The 16058-nt window shown below is 40.1% G+C and overlaps 1 protein-coding gene across 2 annotated transcripts in view; it reads right to left on the bottom strand.

Moving 5' to 3' along the window:
* Nucleotides 1-16058, bottom strand: part of DOCK11 (dedicator of cytokinesis 11) — a 206918-nt gene that overhangs the window by 142499 nt on the left and 48361 nt on the right. For both annotated transcript variants that reach the window (XM_090265104.1, XM_090265103.1), the window contains exons 2-6: nucleotides 14837-14953; nucleotides 14656-14745; nucleotides 14173-14255; nucleotides 12774-12843; nucleotides 12063-12158 (exon numbers count right to left, since the gene is read on the bottom strand). In XM_090265104.1, the coding sequence (XP_090121230.1) occupies nucleotides 12063-12158; nucleotides 12774-12843; nucleotides 14173-14255; nucleotides 14656-14745; nucleotides 14837-14953 (456 nt within the window). The remainder of the gene's footprint in view (nucleotides 1-12062; nucleotides 12159-12773; nucleotides 12844-14172; nucleotides 14256-14655; nucleotides 14746-14836; nucleotides 14954-16058) is intronic.

Genomic DNA, 16058 nt, shown 5'->3' on the forward strand with positions numbered 1-16058 from the left:
TATTCCAACAAACAAGTAACTTTGGCCTCCTAGTAATTATTTTAATACCATATGTGGTTTCTTAGGTAAGATCTTCTTTTGATTTGCTGTTCTCCCATTGCAAAAGGGGAAAAAACCCCTCCCATAACAGTCAAAGAGTGAGCAGACTTTTAGACTCTAGCTATATAACAAATAATTCTCTTTTGTGCAAAAAAATGTAAGAAAAGGAAAGGGCACCGTAAGTGAGTCATATATCAAGCAGTTGAACTTGCAACCCCGATAACATACCAAGAAACGTCAATGTTTAATTGCCGAGGATGGGGAGGAGGAAGCTAGAGGAATGTGATCAAACAGAGCCAAGAAGATGCATAAAGGTGGGTGTCCTGAGGGTTGGCCAAGAATCTGCAGCATTTTTTTTTTTTTTCATGAAAACCACCCTGAAAAGTAGCTTCTTCCTTATACCATATATCATTATATCCCTTAGGAAAAACAGTGCTAAATACCAGGGGAAGGTCATATCCAATATCAGAGCCAGCTAGTCCACATTAAATTCCTTCACTGATAGAGAAAGAAGTTTAAAAAAAAAGCAGATGTGATTAGCAGCTACTTGAGAGAGAGAGAATGGAAATGAATAGGTTTCTGTGGGGACTGGAGTCTGTCAAAAGGGATCGTTTCTGTGATATCTTAAACTTCTCTCCAAAACTTTTCCAGGAATTGAAGAGTGGCAATGGGTGTGTTCTCATTAACTAGAAAGTACTAATTGAGGAAATTAATCACATATGACCAGGCTTGTCTTGTTTTAACGTGAGCACCAAGAACAAAGGAAAGTACAATCTCTGAATCAAGTGCTCACTGCACCCAGACAACCCACAGAGTTTCTACAAGAGCTCTGTGAGGCCAGCACCCTCCTCAGGGAAAGGAAGTGCTTGGGCACTGAGATTGAGACTTGTGTATGGATATGCATCAGTAGCCGCTCTCTTGTAGCCTGGGTTCCTCCGGGCTACTTTCTCAGCCAATAAGGGGATGCTCAGAAAGCACTTCTGGGAAAATAATGACAACTGTAGAAAACAGTGAAGCCTCTATCTTAACAACAGACTAGAACTGAGAGGAAGGTATACACTGGGCAAAATGCAAACTGTTATCCCATTAATATGGGGCCATCCGATCTTCCAATATGAAGGACTCAGCTTAGTTCCTTCAGCAGCCCCTTTTTCCCTAGAGCCCATCACCATTGACTTGAATGTTGTTGAAAACTCTCTGGCAGCTTGGCAGGGAGGTTTAACTTTGTATGAATTATTACTATGGCTACAGTATTGCCATCACATTATAGGTCAAATGGATGCTTTCTCAGAAGACCTTACAGTAGGTGTCTTCTAATTCCCTTTTATCTACTGGATTTTGCTGACTCTCATCTCTCTTTCCTTCATTCTTTTCTTTCCTGCTTCTCTCATAATTTTGTTTTTTTCCATTTCCTGCTATTACATTCCCTTATTTCTGACCATCCAAATGTCCAGGAAAAGGACTCGGACTTTTTTATAAAAGCACTTTACAGTGATTGCACATCATTTCAAACTTCCCAAAGGAGTAAGTGTACATAATTTTTTAATCCTGAAATTTTAAATAAATAAGGACCCTTAAATGCACACTTCACGCTGGTGTGCCTTAATCCCCGTCAGTCCCAGAGTGGTCTATAGGCCAGTGTCAAGCCACAGCGCATGAGGGAGGCACAGATAAAACAGGAGGGAAGATGCACGGCTCCTGCAGGCTGTTATTTGCCAATGAGTCATGATGAATACCCACATCCTTATGCTGTAGCTTCCTGGTTAGTCTGCTGTGAGTCTGCAGGGCTATCACAGCTTGACTTCTCCAATAGAAAAGGTTCTCTGCTCCCAACTCTGAGCTCTAGCCCTGTGGTGCTCGTTGCTAAAGCTACCAAAGCTTCTCACTAGCGTGGGCTGAAGGTCCTAGCAGGTGGAGGACTCCAGATGCACCAAGATTAAAAATGCCTGCCATCAATAATGGGAAAATGACTAAGATAATAGCATACCCAAAGCATCTTCCTGTTTGCTTGTCTTCACTTCAGAGACATCAGGGTAGAAACAAATACATAGAAATCTCGTTTCAGAGTGCCTCGTAAATTCTGTCTGCCCTTTGCCTCCATTCTTCTGCCTCTGCTACTCTAAACTCTCTAAGAGCTGAGTCAGCCACTCTCCTAGGTAGCCTCTCTCCTAGACCTCAAGCAGGAGGAGGGTGTATAACCCCTCACCCTGGAATAGGACACCTAAGAGCACAAGCCCAAGTCCCCCAGGGCACCCTGGTTCAGAGGCCTGGACTTCCGCTTTGACCCTCACTCTAAATTCCAGCCTGGCAACTACAAAACTGCTACCCATGCCCAACCCACTCCCATCTGGCTCCATAAACTCACATGCTCTCTACTTATATGCAGACAGAATATAGCAAACCCTGCAAGTTTCAACTAATAACAGCGATGCTGAACTAAACAACCATTGAAACATAATTATCATAGGAAAAAAAATATCTTGGCAAAATCCCTGACACCTAAACTGAATGTGGCTGACCCTTCCCTTTCATTCTAGCTGTGATAAATCCTGAAATACAACACTATTGCTATTCCTTAGGAGGTAAAACTAGAAGAATACTGTATAGGATATATATTCACTTCCCAGAAATCCAAAATGGAAGCCCATAATCCATAATGGAGAACAGCTGGGATAAATGGAATCCATAACCAGACACAATTCCCAAATCTAATTATGGCCTTGATATTTCAAATTATTCCCTATTCACTTTTCTTTTTTTAAAGCTGTGTAGCACATATGACCAATTGGGTTTTTCTTCCTTTCTTTCATTTGCCTACTGTTTGGTACAGGTTTTAAAAAGACATATATGTTTTATGGTATATGAATTATATCTCACTAAAAAAATAATAAGAGGCCAAAATATAAACAGCTGGAGACAAAAAGAGGAAAAGCAAAGTGCTTAGCTCAGCAATAACAGAGCAACACTAGCTGGAGACAAGCAGCAGCTGTTCCCTTCAGCCAGGCCATGTGGTTACCAGGTTGCTTCAGACCCACCACCCACTTCTTGAATTTCTAGTTCCTGGCTAGCCCCTGTAAGAGGTGCAGTCTGCAACCTCAGGGATAGCCAATACACAAGCTAAATAACCAACCCCTCACCAATTGACTGAATTTGTTTTCTGTTGCTGTTGTAACAAATGACCACAAACGTAGTGGCTTGAAACAACACAAATGCAGTACTTCCCAGTTCTGTAGGTTAGAAGCCCAACCTGAGTCTCACTGGGCTAAAATCAAAGTTGTAGCAGAGCTGTGTTCCCTTTTGGAGGTTCTAGAGAAGAATCTGTTCGCTGATCTTTTCCAGTTTTCAGTGCCTACCCACATGTCTTAGCATGAGGCTCCTTCCTCCATTGTCAGAAGCCAGCAACACAGCACCTGTCATCTCTTTCCCTAACTCTCCTCTCCAGCCTCCCACTTCCATGTATAAGGACCCTTGTGATTACAGTGTGCCCACCTAAATAATCCAGGATACTATCTTCTGAGCTACTGACTAGCTATTTAAATTCCTCTTTGTGGTGTAAGGGGGCATTCCAGGGATAGGACATGGATATCTTGTGGGAGGCATTATTCTGCCTACCACATCAACCAAACTATATTTCACAAATTACAGAAAAAAAATTAAAGAACCTCCTTAAAGTAAATTTTACTGATTACGCTACTACAGTTGTCCCAATTGCCCCACTTTGCCCGTTTCCACCCAGTACCACCTTACCTTCTAGTAATCCCCCCCACCTTAGTTCATGTCCATGGGTCATGCAGGTAAGTTCTTCGGCTTCTCCGTTTCCTATACTATTCGTAACATCCCCGTTTATTTTGTACCTACCAATTATGCTTAAACCCTATAACTTTTCTCCCATTCTCCCCCTTCCCACTCCCCACTGATAACCCTCCAAATAATCTCCATACCTATGGTTATGTGCCTGCTTTAGTTGTGGCTTAGTTTCCTTTGTTTTTTTAGATTCAGTTAATGGATAGTTGTTTGTTCTCATTTTAATATTCATAGTTTTCTTCCTTTTCTTATATAAGTCCCTTTGACATTTCATATAATGGCTTGGTGATGATGAGCTCCTTTAGCTTCACCTTGTCTGGGAAGCACTTCATCTGTCCTTTCATTCTAAATGATACCCTTGCTGGATAGAGTAATCTTGGTTGTAGGTCCTTGCTTTTCATCACCTTGAATACTTTTTGCCAGTCCCTTCTTGCCTGCAAAGTTTCTTTTGAGAAATCAGCTGATACTCTTATGGGAACTCCTTTGTGGGTAACTTTCTTCTTTTCTCTCTGTTATTAAGATCCTCTTTTATCTTTAATCTTTCACATTTTAATTATGATGTTGTTTTGATGCGGTCCTTATTTGGGTCCAACTTGTGTGGGACTCTGTGCTTCCTGGACTTGTATGTCTATTTCCTTTGCCAAATTAGGGAAATTTTCTTTCATTATTTTTTCAAATTATTTTTTAATTTCTTGCTCTTTCTCTTCTCCTTCTGGCACTCCTATGATTCGAAAGTTGACACTTTTGGAGGTGTCCCTGTCTTCTTAAACTCATTTTTAAAAAATTCTTGTTTCATCATTTTGTTCTGGATGAACGTTTATTTATTCCTTATGTTCCAAAGCATTGATTTGAATCCTGGCTTCCTACCCTTCACTACTGGTTTTGTGTGGACTTTTCCTCATTCACTTAGTGTAGTCTTCACTTCTTCCCTTATATTTTTGCCGTATTTAATGATATCTCTGAGCATTCTGATCATCAATGTTTTGAACTCTGCATCTCATAGGTTGGCTATCTGCACTTCGCTTAGTTCTTTTTCTGAAGTTCTGTTCTGTTCCTTCATTTGGGCCATATTTCTTTGTCTCCTCAATTTGGCAGCCTCCCTTTGTTTGTTCCTCTGTACTAGGTAGAACTGCTTTGACTCCCTGTAAAAGGCAGCTGTTAAGTTGTATGGAATGGAGCCTTGGGTAATTACAGGGGGGGGGTCCATTTCACCCCTTTGTGGCTCCATGTGGGGATGAGGGTCAGAGAGGTGACAATGCGGCCACTGCCTGACTTTTAGAGGTTTGCCTGGCACCCGCTTCCTGTATCCAAATGGCACCCCTCTAGCTGCTGCCCTGGTTATGGTTTCCAGAGTGGGTGGGTCTGCATACATTCCAGGCCATGTGGTTCCTGTAAACAGACTGCTCAGAGAAACAAACAGTTTCTTCCACCACCCCAACCCCCACTGGTTTTTACAACCAGCAGTTATGAGGCTTTCTTTTTCCTTGCACTGGAACCCTGGGCTGTATGGTCTGGCCAGGTGGAGAAATCACTTGCTTACACGGTATCCCCCTGAGCTTTATCCACCACATGTGACTGTGGGACTGCCCATTCCACCACTTCGACACTGCCACACAGCGTCATCTCTGCTTGTCTTCACAACTCCGCCCCTCCTACCCATCTGGATGAATGTGGCTTCTTTAAATCCTTGGCTGTTGGACTTCCATACAGTTCAATTTTCTAGCAGTTCTGGGTGGTTTTTGTTTTGAGGTTAGTTGTAATCCTTCTTATGGTTACACAAGGAGGCAAAGCATGTCTATCTACACCTACGTCTTGACTGGAAATCCTTAAAACATGTACTTTTTATAGGCAACTGTTTTGATTTATAATACATGGGATCCTTAAAAAAGTTATATGTAGAGCAAACTATAATTTACAGGCATTAGATTAACTCATCATTGAGAGGAATCCTGTGGTGAATTCCTTTATAAAGATATTAACTCCCATCGTTTCCAGACTATCATTTGACCTGAAGCCTCAAAGATCTGAGGAAAGGAAAAAATCAAAATTACAAAATGGTTTGTATCTTAGTATTTATCCCTTCCGCCTTTGTCTCTTTAGTGTGTAAACTCAGTTGTGATCCCCCTTGGTTTATCAATAGTGGTCCTGATGACTTTCAAATGGCAGCACTTGTAGGGATACCCAGAAGATAAGAATGACAGGTTTGGGCTTGGCCGTCTGTTGAAAGGAGGAACAGGGAAACTCTGCTTCCCAAGTATGTCACTGATCATTGTGTATGTAGCCTCCAGTGAGGCAATGAGCTCTCCAGTACTGAGAGATGAAGACAAACTTGTTTGCTGGTCAACTGAAGCAATGCAAAATTTACCTTAAGTTTTTAATCTGTGGGTGAAACATTCCTTAAAAAGTAAAAATTATGATTATCATTTACTCTCCATTTGATAGAATGAATAATTGTACAATACATTTGATAGTATAACATACAGAGCATCGCTTCCCTCAGTGAGATCCCTGGACCAAATACATCAGCACAGACTGGAAAGATGTTTCAGAGTTCCACCAAAGAAGCAATAAATCAGAATTGGAGGGGATAAGAATTGGGAAATTACATTTTAATAAATTCTGATACACACTGAATAAGTGACTGATTTTAAACATAGAATAAGAAACTACAGTTTAAGGAAACTAAGATATAAGAAATATAAATACTACATTTTAGAACCCAATCTTTATACTTTGTGACAAATAGCACAGTGATGGTATAATATTTTTTTTGTTTTAAAACAAAAGCAGAAAAGACCTGAACACATTAACTAGCACCTTAGAGGTTTTCTGTATCATCGTGGTTGTCACCAAATAATCATCACTATATTTCTTCTTAGATACTCAATAGTCTTCTCAAATGAATAACAAAAAGAAAAAAAAGAAAAAAAAGGCTATGTGATAAAGAGGCAGGAAGTGAATGTCTCCCTTCTTGACCAGGTAAATGCATTCTCTAGCATGGAAAGGTAAAGACACTGGTACATGATACAAAGACATCATGCTATCAATAGCATTAATCTGGAATTACAAAGGCAGGAATAGCAAAAGGCTGTCTCCAATTCCTCATAATCCACTTTTACCTGAATTTCTTGAATCTAGCTTTCAAGTGGCTCCATTAGTATCAATAGCATATATATCACCAAGGCCAACACACATTTTTCATTTTTTTAGTTACCTTTTTGAGAGTAGCATTTAACCATTTATATCGACTTTCTCCTTGAAACACTGTCTTCTCTTTGTTCTCCATGACTCTGCATTCTTCTGCTTTTCCTTTCACTTCTCTGTTGCTCCTCTTTTAAATCTTCTGTTCAAATTCTAAGTGTTAAAATTCCTTAATCCTAACCTCTTTTATATGCTCTCTCTCATCTTTCCCTAATTGCCATCACCAAAAATTGATGTGGTTCAAACTTCCTTCTAGACACAGATGACTGAAATTCCAGTTTCTAACAGGGTTCACCTTTGAGTTCCAGACTTGTGTTTTCCACTCAAAATCTCCACCTGGCCATCTCAAAAGCATGCCAAAACGAATAAATTTTTTCTCTTTACCTCATCACAAACTTGATTCTTTTCTACTGTTTCTTATTAGTGAAGGGCCTCTGCATCTTTCCATTAGCCCATCCTCAATTTCTTTGTTTTCTTCACATCTCATATTTAATCATATTCTGACCTTTTTCCTCCTAAGTCTTATCAGTATTCTTCCATGCATCTCCAGCTTCACCACCATCTTGTTCAAGCTACAATCACCTCTCATGTGGAGTAATGCAATGGTGTCTTAATTAGTTCTTTATTTTCCTTGCTGTACCCTACTCTTTTTTGATTACCAGTAAACTGGGGTAGAAGAGCCCACTTCACAGCATGTGGTGAACAGGAGGCACTCCTCAATCATCAATGTCCTTCCAGCAACTCCAGCATTTAATGATTTAATGAGCACCTACTATGTGCGAAAGACTAAAGAAGATGACTGAGACATGAGCCCCTCCCCCTGCATCCAGGGGTTAAGAAGTGGAGGGGGATGGGCATGAGGAAAGGTGACTGAAGTAAGTCACGGACCCTACTGAGCATCTAATAAGCACCATGTACTCTTCAAAACACTTGTGTATTATTGGCACATTTAATGCTCTCAGAACCCCTGGCTGGTTTAGCTCAGTGGATTGAGCGTCGGCCTGCGAGCTAAGTGTTGCTGGTTCGATCTTCCAGTCAGGGCACATCAGAGAAGGAAAACTCTGACTCCAAAAAACCTCCGCTGCCTTGCGGCATACCTCTTCAGGGGAAAGGCTAAGGGAGTAAACCCCAACAGAAAATCCGGAGCCGGATTCCCTAAGGTGGTTTGATGTTGTAGTCAACACCGGCAACTCCTGCGGCGCACCTGAAGCCAAGCTGTATTGACTCCGTCTTTCCCTTGGGCCCTTCAGCTGCGAAGAGAGGGGGGGTCTGCTGCATGGGCAACAGCAGACCCTCCATATCACCCTGCCCAGGCTCTGTAGCTTCAGCTTCACTGGAGAGGACACTCCAGCGTCATCGCAAGATGTCGATTCAACATGGGAGGAGACAGATACCGTGTCATTCCCGAGTCGGACTGCACAGCCATTCTCGGCGGTGCAGATAGACTCTTAAGAAGCTACACCATCGTCTCTCGAGATGGACGGCTGCCGACGACGATTGTTTTACTTTATGCTTTAGTATGTATAAAGCATTTATATATTTTGAGAATGTTAGGGTAAGCGAATATAGTCAAATACCATAGAACCATTTTATCACAATGCGCACAGAACTGTAACCTTCACACATGCATTTCTTTACCTGGTAATTCTGATAGGAGTTATAATAAAGACTTGAGTCTCGCTCACTGAGCTAGTGAGCACAAATAGTGTGCTGGTCAAGAGCACAGGCTCAGTCATCAGCCTGCCTAGGTACACATCCCACCTCAGAAAAGTTGGAGCTGTGTGATCTTGGATTAATCTTTGAATTTCTTTGTGCTTCACTTTCCACATCTATAAACTAAGTATGTTATCTATAACAGAGGGTGGCCAAGGGGATTAAATGAGATACAGAATATAAAGCACTCACTATGGTGCCTGGAGCATATTAAGCCCCCTCAGTGAATGGGTTCTCTTATCACATGCAAAAGCCCAGGATTAGGTGTAGGACACATAAGAAGCATCCTACAACTTGTATTCATTATTTTCTGAGCTTGAAAATGAAAGTGAGAACAGGACGTGACCACTAAATGGAAAGCAGCAGGCGAAAAATTAAATTAAGATAAAATTTGAGTCTTCCCTTGGTAGACACACATGGTTTCTGCTTGCAGGCAATGTGAAGGACAGAATGACCTTCAATACTTAATGGAAGTGTGAATCATCCTCAGCAAACCACATGATCGTATATTGAATAACTGAAACAGTTATATTCTGTATCAGAGAATAATGTTTCCCTGCTAAGAATCTTTAAGTAGCTTGTTAATTTTACCTTTGGATTTTTAAAATGTATTTTATTGATTACAGTTGTCCTAATTTTTCTCCCTTTGACCCTCCCCCGGACTGTACCCTCCACTCTGTCCAGCAATTTTCCCCCTTAGTTCACGTCCATGGATCATGCAAATAAGTTCTTTGGCTACTGCATTTCCTATACTGTTCTTAACATCCCCTGTCTATTTTGTAACTACAAATTATGCTTCTTAATCCCTGTACCTTTTCTCCCATTCTCCCCCTTCCTCCTCCCTGCTGACAACCTTCCAGATGATCTCCATATCTATGATTCTGTTTCTGTTCTTCCTGTCTGCTTAGTTTACATTCTAGATTCAATTGTTGATAGTTGTGAATTTATTGTCATTTTACTGTTCATAGTTTTGATCTTCTTTTTCTTAAATAAGTCACTTTAATGCTTCATGTAATAAGGGCTTGGTGATGATGAACTCCTTTAGCTTTACCTTGTCTGGGAAGCACTTTATCTGCTCTTCCATTCTAAATGATACCTTTGCTGAATAGCGTAATCTTGGTTGAAAGTCCTTGCTTTTCATCACTTTGAATATGTTTGGCCAGTCCCTTCTTGCCTGCAAAGTTTCTTTTGAGAAAGTAGCTGATTAGTCTTATGGGAATTCCTTTGTAGGTAACTCTACTTTTCTCTTGCTGCTTTTAAGATTCTCTCTTTAACCTTTGACATATTAATTATAATGTGTCTTTGGTGTGGTCCTCTTTGGGTCCAACTTGTATGAGACTCTCTGTGCTTCCTGGACTTATATGTCTATTTCCTTCCCCAAATTAGGGACGTTTTCTTTCATTATTTTTTTAAATAGATTTCCAATTTTTTGCTCCTTCTCTTCTCTTTCCAACATCTCTATAATGCAAATGTTAGTATGTCTGACGGTGCCCCAGAGTCTTCTTAGACTATCCTCACTTTTTTTCTTCTTGCTGTTCTCATTGAATGTTTTTTCTTCCTGATGTTCCAAATTATTGATTTGCTTCTCATCTTCATCCACTCCACTTTGATTCCCTGTAAATTTTCTTTTATTTCATTTAGTGTATCCTTCATTTTTGCCTGGATCTTTTTTATACTGTTAAAATACACAATGAGTTACTTGAGCTTCCCTATAACCAGTGTTTTGAACTCTGCATGTGATAGATTGCTTATCTCCATTTTGTCTAGTTCTTTTTCTGTAGTTTCATTCTGTTCTTTCATTTGGGCTATATTTCTTCACCTCCTCAATGTGGCAGCCTCCCTGTGTTTGTTTCTGTGTATTAGGTAGAGTTGCTTGGACTCCCTGTCTTAGTAGCATGGCCTATTATAGAAAAGTGCACCAGTAACTTGTATGGGGTGAAGCCTTAGGTAAATGTTAGGGTGGGACAACCCCTGTCATTGCTCTGTGTTGGGGAGGGCTCAGAGAGGGAACAATGCTGCTGCCCGGCCTCTGGAGTTTTGTCCAGGAGGAAGCTGTATCCCACCACTCACCATGATACCAAACACTTCAATTTCTCCACTGGTGCCCTTCCAGCTGCTGCCCAGGTACTGAAACCCAGAGCGAGGGAGTCTGCATAAGTTCTAAGTCCATTGCAGGTCTGTTAGGAAGAGACTCCTGAGAATCCCACAGTTTCTTCCACTGCTCCAACACCCACGGGGTTTTAGAGCCAGAAGTTATGGGGACTTCTATATTCCTGGTGCTAGAACCCTGGGCTGGGTGGTCTGGTGTGGGGCTGGGATCCCTGATTCCTGAGGCAACTCTCCCAAATTTTTATCCAGCACACATGGCTGTGGGACTGCCTGTTCCATGTCTCTGCATCTCTGCCCCTCCTATCCCTCTGATGAATGTGGCTGCTTTAATTTCTTTGTTGTTGGGACTTCCATATAGTTTGATTTTCTGATGATTCTGGGTGATTTTTATTTTGTAGTGTAGTGCTTCTACCCTTGTCAAAAGCTCACTATTCTGACCAAGCTAAAAAAAAAAAAAAAATCTCTCTAGTTCTGACAGTACTAATGTACTGCTTTAGGTAGTAGTTAATTTGGTATGTTTCTTATCTAATTGTCTGGAGGTTATAAGAGGCAAGGGGCCCCATGTTACAGAACCATATATTTTCCCTGTACTTATTACATTTACTTCCACATAGAAACCTTGGCCAGAGGGGAGGGGGTTAGGGACCTGGGTAAAAAATATGAAGGGATTAGGGAGTAGAAATTGGTAGTTACAGAACAGTCATAGGGACATAAAGTACAGTATACGGAATATAGTGAACAATATTGTAATGACTATGTATGGTGCCAGTTGGGTACTGGAAATATCAGGGGGAACAGTTTGCAAAGTTTATGATTGTCTAGCGATGGTGCTGTACACCTGAAACTAATACAAAATAATATTTAAATATAAACTATAATTGAAAAATAAAAATAAAGAAAGGAAACCTTTGATGTCCTTTCATTTCAAAGCAATTTTTCTTTATTCCACTGCCAGCCTCCTTTTTCACCTTCTTGATTCAGAAAATAATTACATTTCTTTTAAAAAGTTGCATTTCTAAATTCATCCTGAGGTTTTGGAGTTTTAAAATTTCATACATCTGTGAGAATCCTCTCATTAAAGATATCTTTGCTAGAGTTCATTGTCAATTTTTTTTTAAAAAAGAAACATTCTTTCCAAATGGGCTACTCATGAGAATATCCTTAAAATATGAAATACTACATTATAACTTTCTTACCTTCATGGTAACTGTGATGGTGCTATTTACATTCGCTTTATGCAACCAGCCTTGTTTTATCACACCACCCTTCTGAGAACATAAAGATGATGAATCCTGAAAAGAGCAAAAGCTATCAGTGAAACAACAGCCAAGCATGTAATCAAATATTTGGGGGACATGAACTAGGCCCTGCCCCAGTTTCTAATTAAAGTATAAAGTTCCCCTCCCTCTGTGAAGTTGCCTGATTATGCATGAAATTGTCAACAACTGAATGAAAGGCTCTGTGCTATGCACACAGTACAGGCACTCAATATTTACTTAATCATGTGAGCCATCATGTGGGAAAGAGTTCTGCATTATGTAAACAGGCAAACTGCCCCTCAAAATATCACAGACATCCGGGCCATCTGTCCCATGAGAGATCCGTCAGGCAGGAGAGTCCAGATGAATCACCACACCACATGCCCAGTGCAGGAAAAGCTACTCCACAAGCATGTCCCACAGGTGGAAAAACATGTCTATATACAAATCAGAGCCCATTTCAACTGATTTTTCCTCAACTCTATTTGGAAATACTATAACTTTTTTTAATTTTTAAAAAAACACTCATTAGTTTGAAAGTTGGCCACAGATCATTCATAAAGAATTGTTTCCCTCATCTTTTCTCAAGAAAATCTCTGTCAGTAGAAGTGACCTTGAAGAAACCAATGCAGTTGCTCCAATCTTTACCTCATCTTTCTCACAGTCCTCATCAATTTCAAATACATGACTGGGAATCTTTTCTGGTCTCAGAGATTTGCTGAAAATGCAAGAAAATTGTATTAGACACTAAACAGAACAGACAAAAAAATAAAACAAAACAAGATCAGTACATTTCTTGCTTTTACAACCAAGAAAATGTCAAAACATGAGGAGGAGAAATTCTTTTCTCCCTTCCAAACTTAGATGCTTCCCTCTGACTAAAATTATACTACCTTTTATATAAAGGACTCCCACATGTGCAGCCAGCATCAAAGACATAACTAAGCCCAGATACTTTGTCAGGGAAGGGCACTGCCAAGGAATGTGTGCCAGAGCTGTTATTGGTGGCAGAACCTTACCTTTTTCCAGGTTGAAAAGCAATGTAGTGTATCTAATTCAAACTCTTCCATCTGTTTGATGTATGACCTTGGATTGGTCATCTTAGAACTCAGTTTTAAAGGACATTTTTAGGACTCAATTCCCTCTTCTGGGAAAGTGCTTTGACAGCTACAAAAGGCTACACAGCCCTGGCCAGGTGGCTCAGTTGGTTGGAACATCATGCCATACACAAAAGGTTGCAGGTTTGGTCCCTGGTAAGGGTACATATGTAGGTTGTAGATTCGATTCCCAGTCAGGGCACATACAGGAGGCAGCCAATTGATATTTCTCTCATATCAATGTATCAATGTTTCTCTCCCCTGCCAACCTCCCTCCCCCGCTTCCTCTCTTTCTCTAAAATCAATAAACATATTCTTTGGTGAGAATTTTCTTAATCTCTTTTTTTTTTTTTTTTTTAAAAAAGGCTACACAAAGCCATATTTCTCCAAAACTTTATCTGATGCTATCCTGTGAGGTTGGTAATGTTACAGATTAAAAAAGAGAGAAAAGTAGTCCCTCAAACAGACTTAGTGACTGTCCCAAAGTCACCTCTAGCTAGTATGCAGTAGATATAAGATTTGAACCCTGACCGTCTGGTTCCTGGGCCAGTGTGCTCACAGTGGTCCTTCAACTCAACTTGAAGGAGATGCACTTTTGTCAAAAGATACCTGGGGTTATCAAATTGAGCCAAGTATCTTCTAGCTTTTTCATTGACACCAGTGGACAATACTACAGTATTGTAGAGTACGCAGAGTCAAATAAAGATGACTTTATGGTCAATACAGATATACTAAAGCCAAAAAGTGAACTCATACATTTTGGAAAGAATTTCAGTGAGCAAAGTTAAAACATATTCGATTACCCAAAATACTGCATTTATGAAATATGCTCATTTTTTGAGGTTTCACTGTGCCATAAATTATAACTAAGAAGTTTTGCAAGTGGTTAAAAAAAGGTAAAATGTTTAATAATTCTCCTTTTCAAGGCTTCTCTTGAATTCTGGACTTACCACGGCAACATTCGAAAGTCCCCAGAGAATTCTTCATATTTGTAGTTTACCACATGCCAGTCTGTGATGTAGGTTTTAATACACTGAAAGAAAAGACAAACTCTGTAATTTTATATTTAGGAAAAGTAGACATATAGCCACTTTTTAAAAGTCTGGTAATAAGCTGACTTTTAAAAATCACTTGGGAAATGTTGGTACTCACATCTTCCTTTGGGGATTAACTGTGTCTACCTAAACTAACTGGCAGCAATAAATGTCAATTCTTATGCTCTCTTAAACACTGTATCTAAGGGCAGACAATATTCAAATCCAAAAGAAAAAGACTAAGAGCACATGCTATTTAGCTGTAATCTCTGTATCACATCATATAGACTTCTTACGCAGGTCAGTTAAAGTGACAGCAATTTTATTTTTCATTAATACTAAAAGAAGAATATTTTAAATATACGATGAATGTTCCTTTGTGAACTTTGAGCCTCTTACTTCTTTGACAAACAAACTCTGGGCCCGTTTCACAGCATCTTCTGGTACAGTGGACTGCACTGTTCTGCGCTGACGACTTATCACTGAGATCTAGAAGAAAAGGAACATTCTTGCTGTAAGAACTGGCTTGGCAAACGCAGTTTTGTTTTGTTTTTCTTCAAAAAAGTGCTTATGAACTCACAGATATATCTTCCATTGGAAACATAAGCAGGTCTCTGAGGGGGTCACTGTAAATCTGGGTTTTTCTTTGGGTGATAACATTCTCATAGTCCAAAGGCTCAACAACTTTAGTCTTCTCCTTAATAAGAGACAGAAAGAAAGTTTACGTGTCAAACTCACAAGAGTTAAGTTTCTGTCCATCTGCTAAAAATACATTGTTTCACAAAAAGAAGGGGATAGAAGCACTTAAAGAAGACACTTTACAAGAGAAATATACTCCATAATAGATACATGCCAAAAAACACACACAGACCCCTCTGCTCAAGACAAGAGTTCTGGAGAGATGGCTCTGTACTCTGCTTATCCATGTGTCTTCCAAAGATTCACAAAATTTTAAGTAAAACAAAAAGTGGTATGTTTGGAAGCCCAGCAGTTGGTATTTACTGAATATTCACTATTCGCTGTTTAACTGAAGGGGAAAAAGTTTCAACATTCATGTACCTACTCTATATCAGAAACATTGTCTAAAGGGTATATCAAAGTTCCAGTATAGCTAGGGCAAACATGGGTACTGGAGATGCTTGATCCAGTGGTCAGGGCATAAAAGGGTGGGGTTCCAGGTAGCAAACTCGGTGGATCCTTATTGGACTTCCCAGAGACCTGGTTATTGATAGGGGGTTCCCAACCTAAATCTAAGATTACAAGGAGCAGGGGTCAGTGACTCTGAGAAATCTAGGATATTATTATTATTTTTTATTGTTGTTCAATTACAGTTGTCCAAATTTTCCCCCATTGCTCCCCCCTGCCCTGTCCACCTACCACCCACTCCCAGAGTCAATCCCCACCCTGTTGTCCATGTCCATGTGTCCTTTATACTTGTTCCTTGACTAGACTTTATTAATAAGAGTGCTAACAGCATTTACTAAGCCCTTTCTATATGCCAGGCACCATACCAAGGGCTTTCTCTACATTTTCTCATGTAATACTCATAACAACACTATGAAATATGTTTAATCTTTGTCCGCATTTTACAGATTAGGAATCCTGAACTCAGTTCAGGTCAAGTACCCTGCCCACCTCCAGAGCCGGAATTCAAACCTTTGTAGAGTTGCTGTTCTTTCTACTCCAGGCAAACTTTCCTCTCCTTCCCATCATCTTTTCCTTCACTGAATTCACCATGATCTGATATGCCATCTATTTTGTCTATCTGCCTACGTAAGAACATGAATTCTCCTTTATTAGCT

This window comes from Furipterus horrens, unplaced genomic scaffold, assembly GCF_987537825.1.
Source record: "Furipterus horrens unplaced genomic scaffold, mFurHor1.1.pri manual_scaffold_17, whole genome shotgun sequence".
In the NCBI taxonomy this organism is placed as follows: Eukaryota; Metazoa; Chordata; class Mammalia; order Chiroptera; family Furipteridae; genus Furipterus; species Furipterus horrens.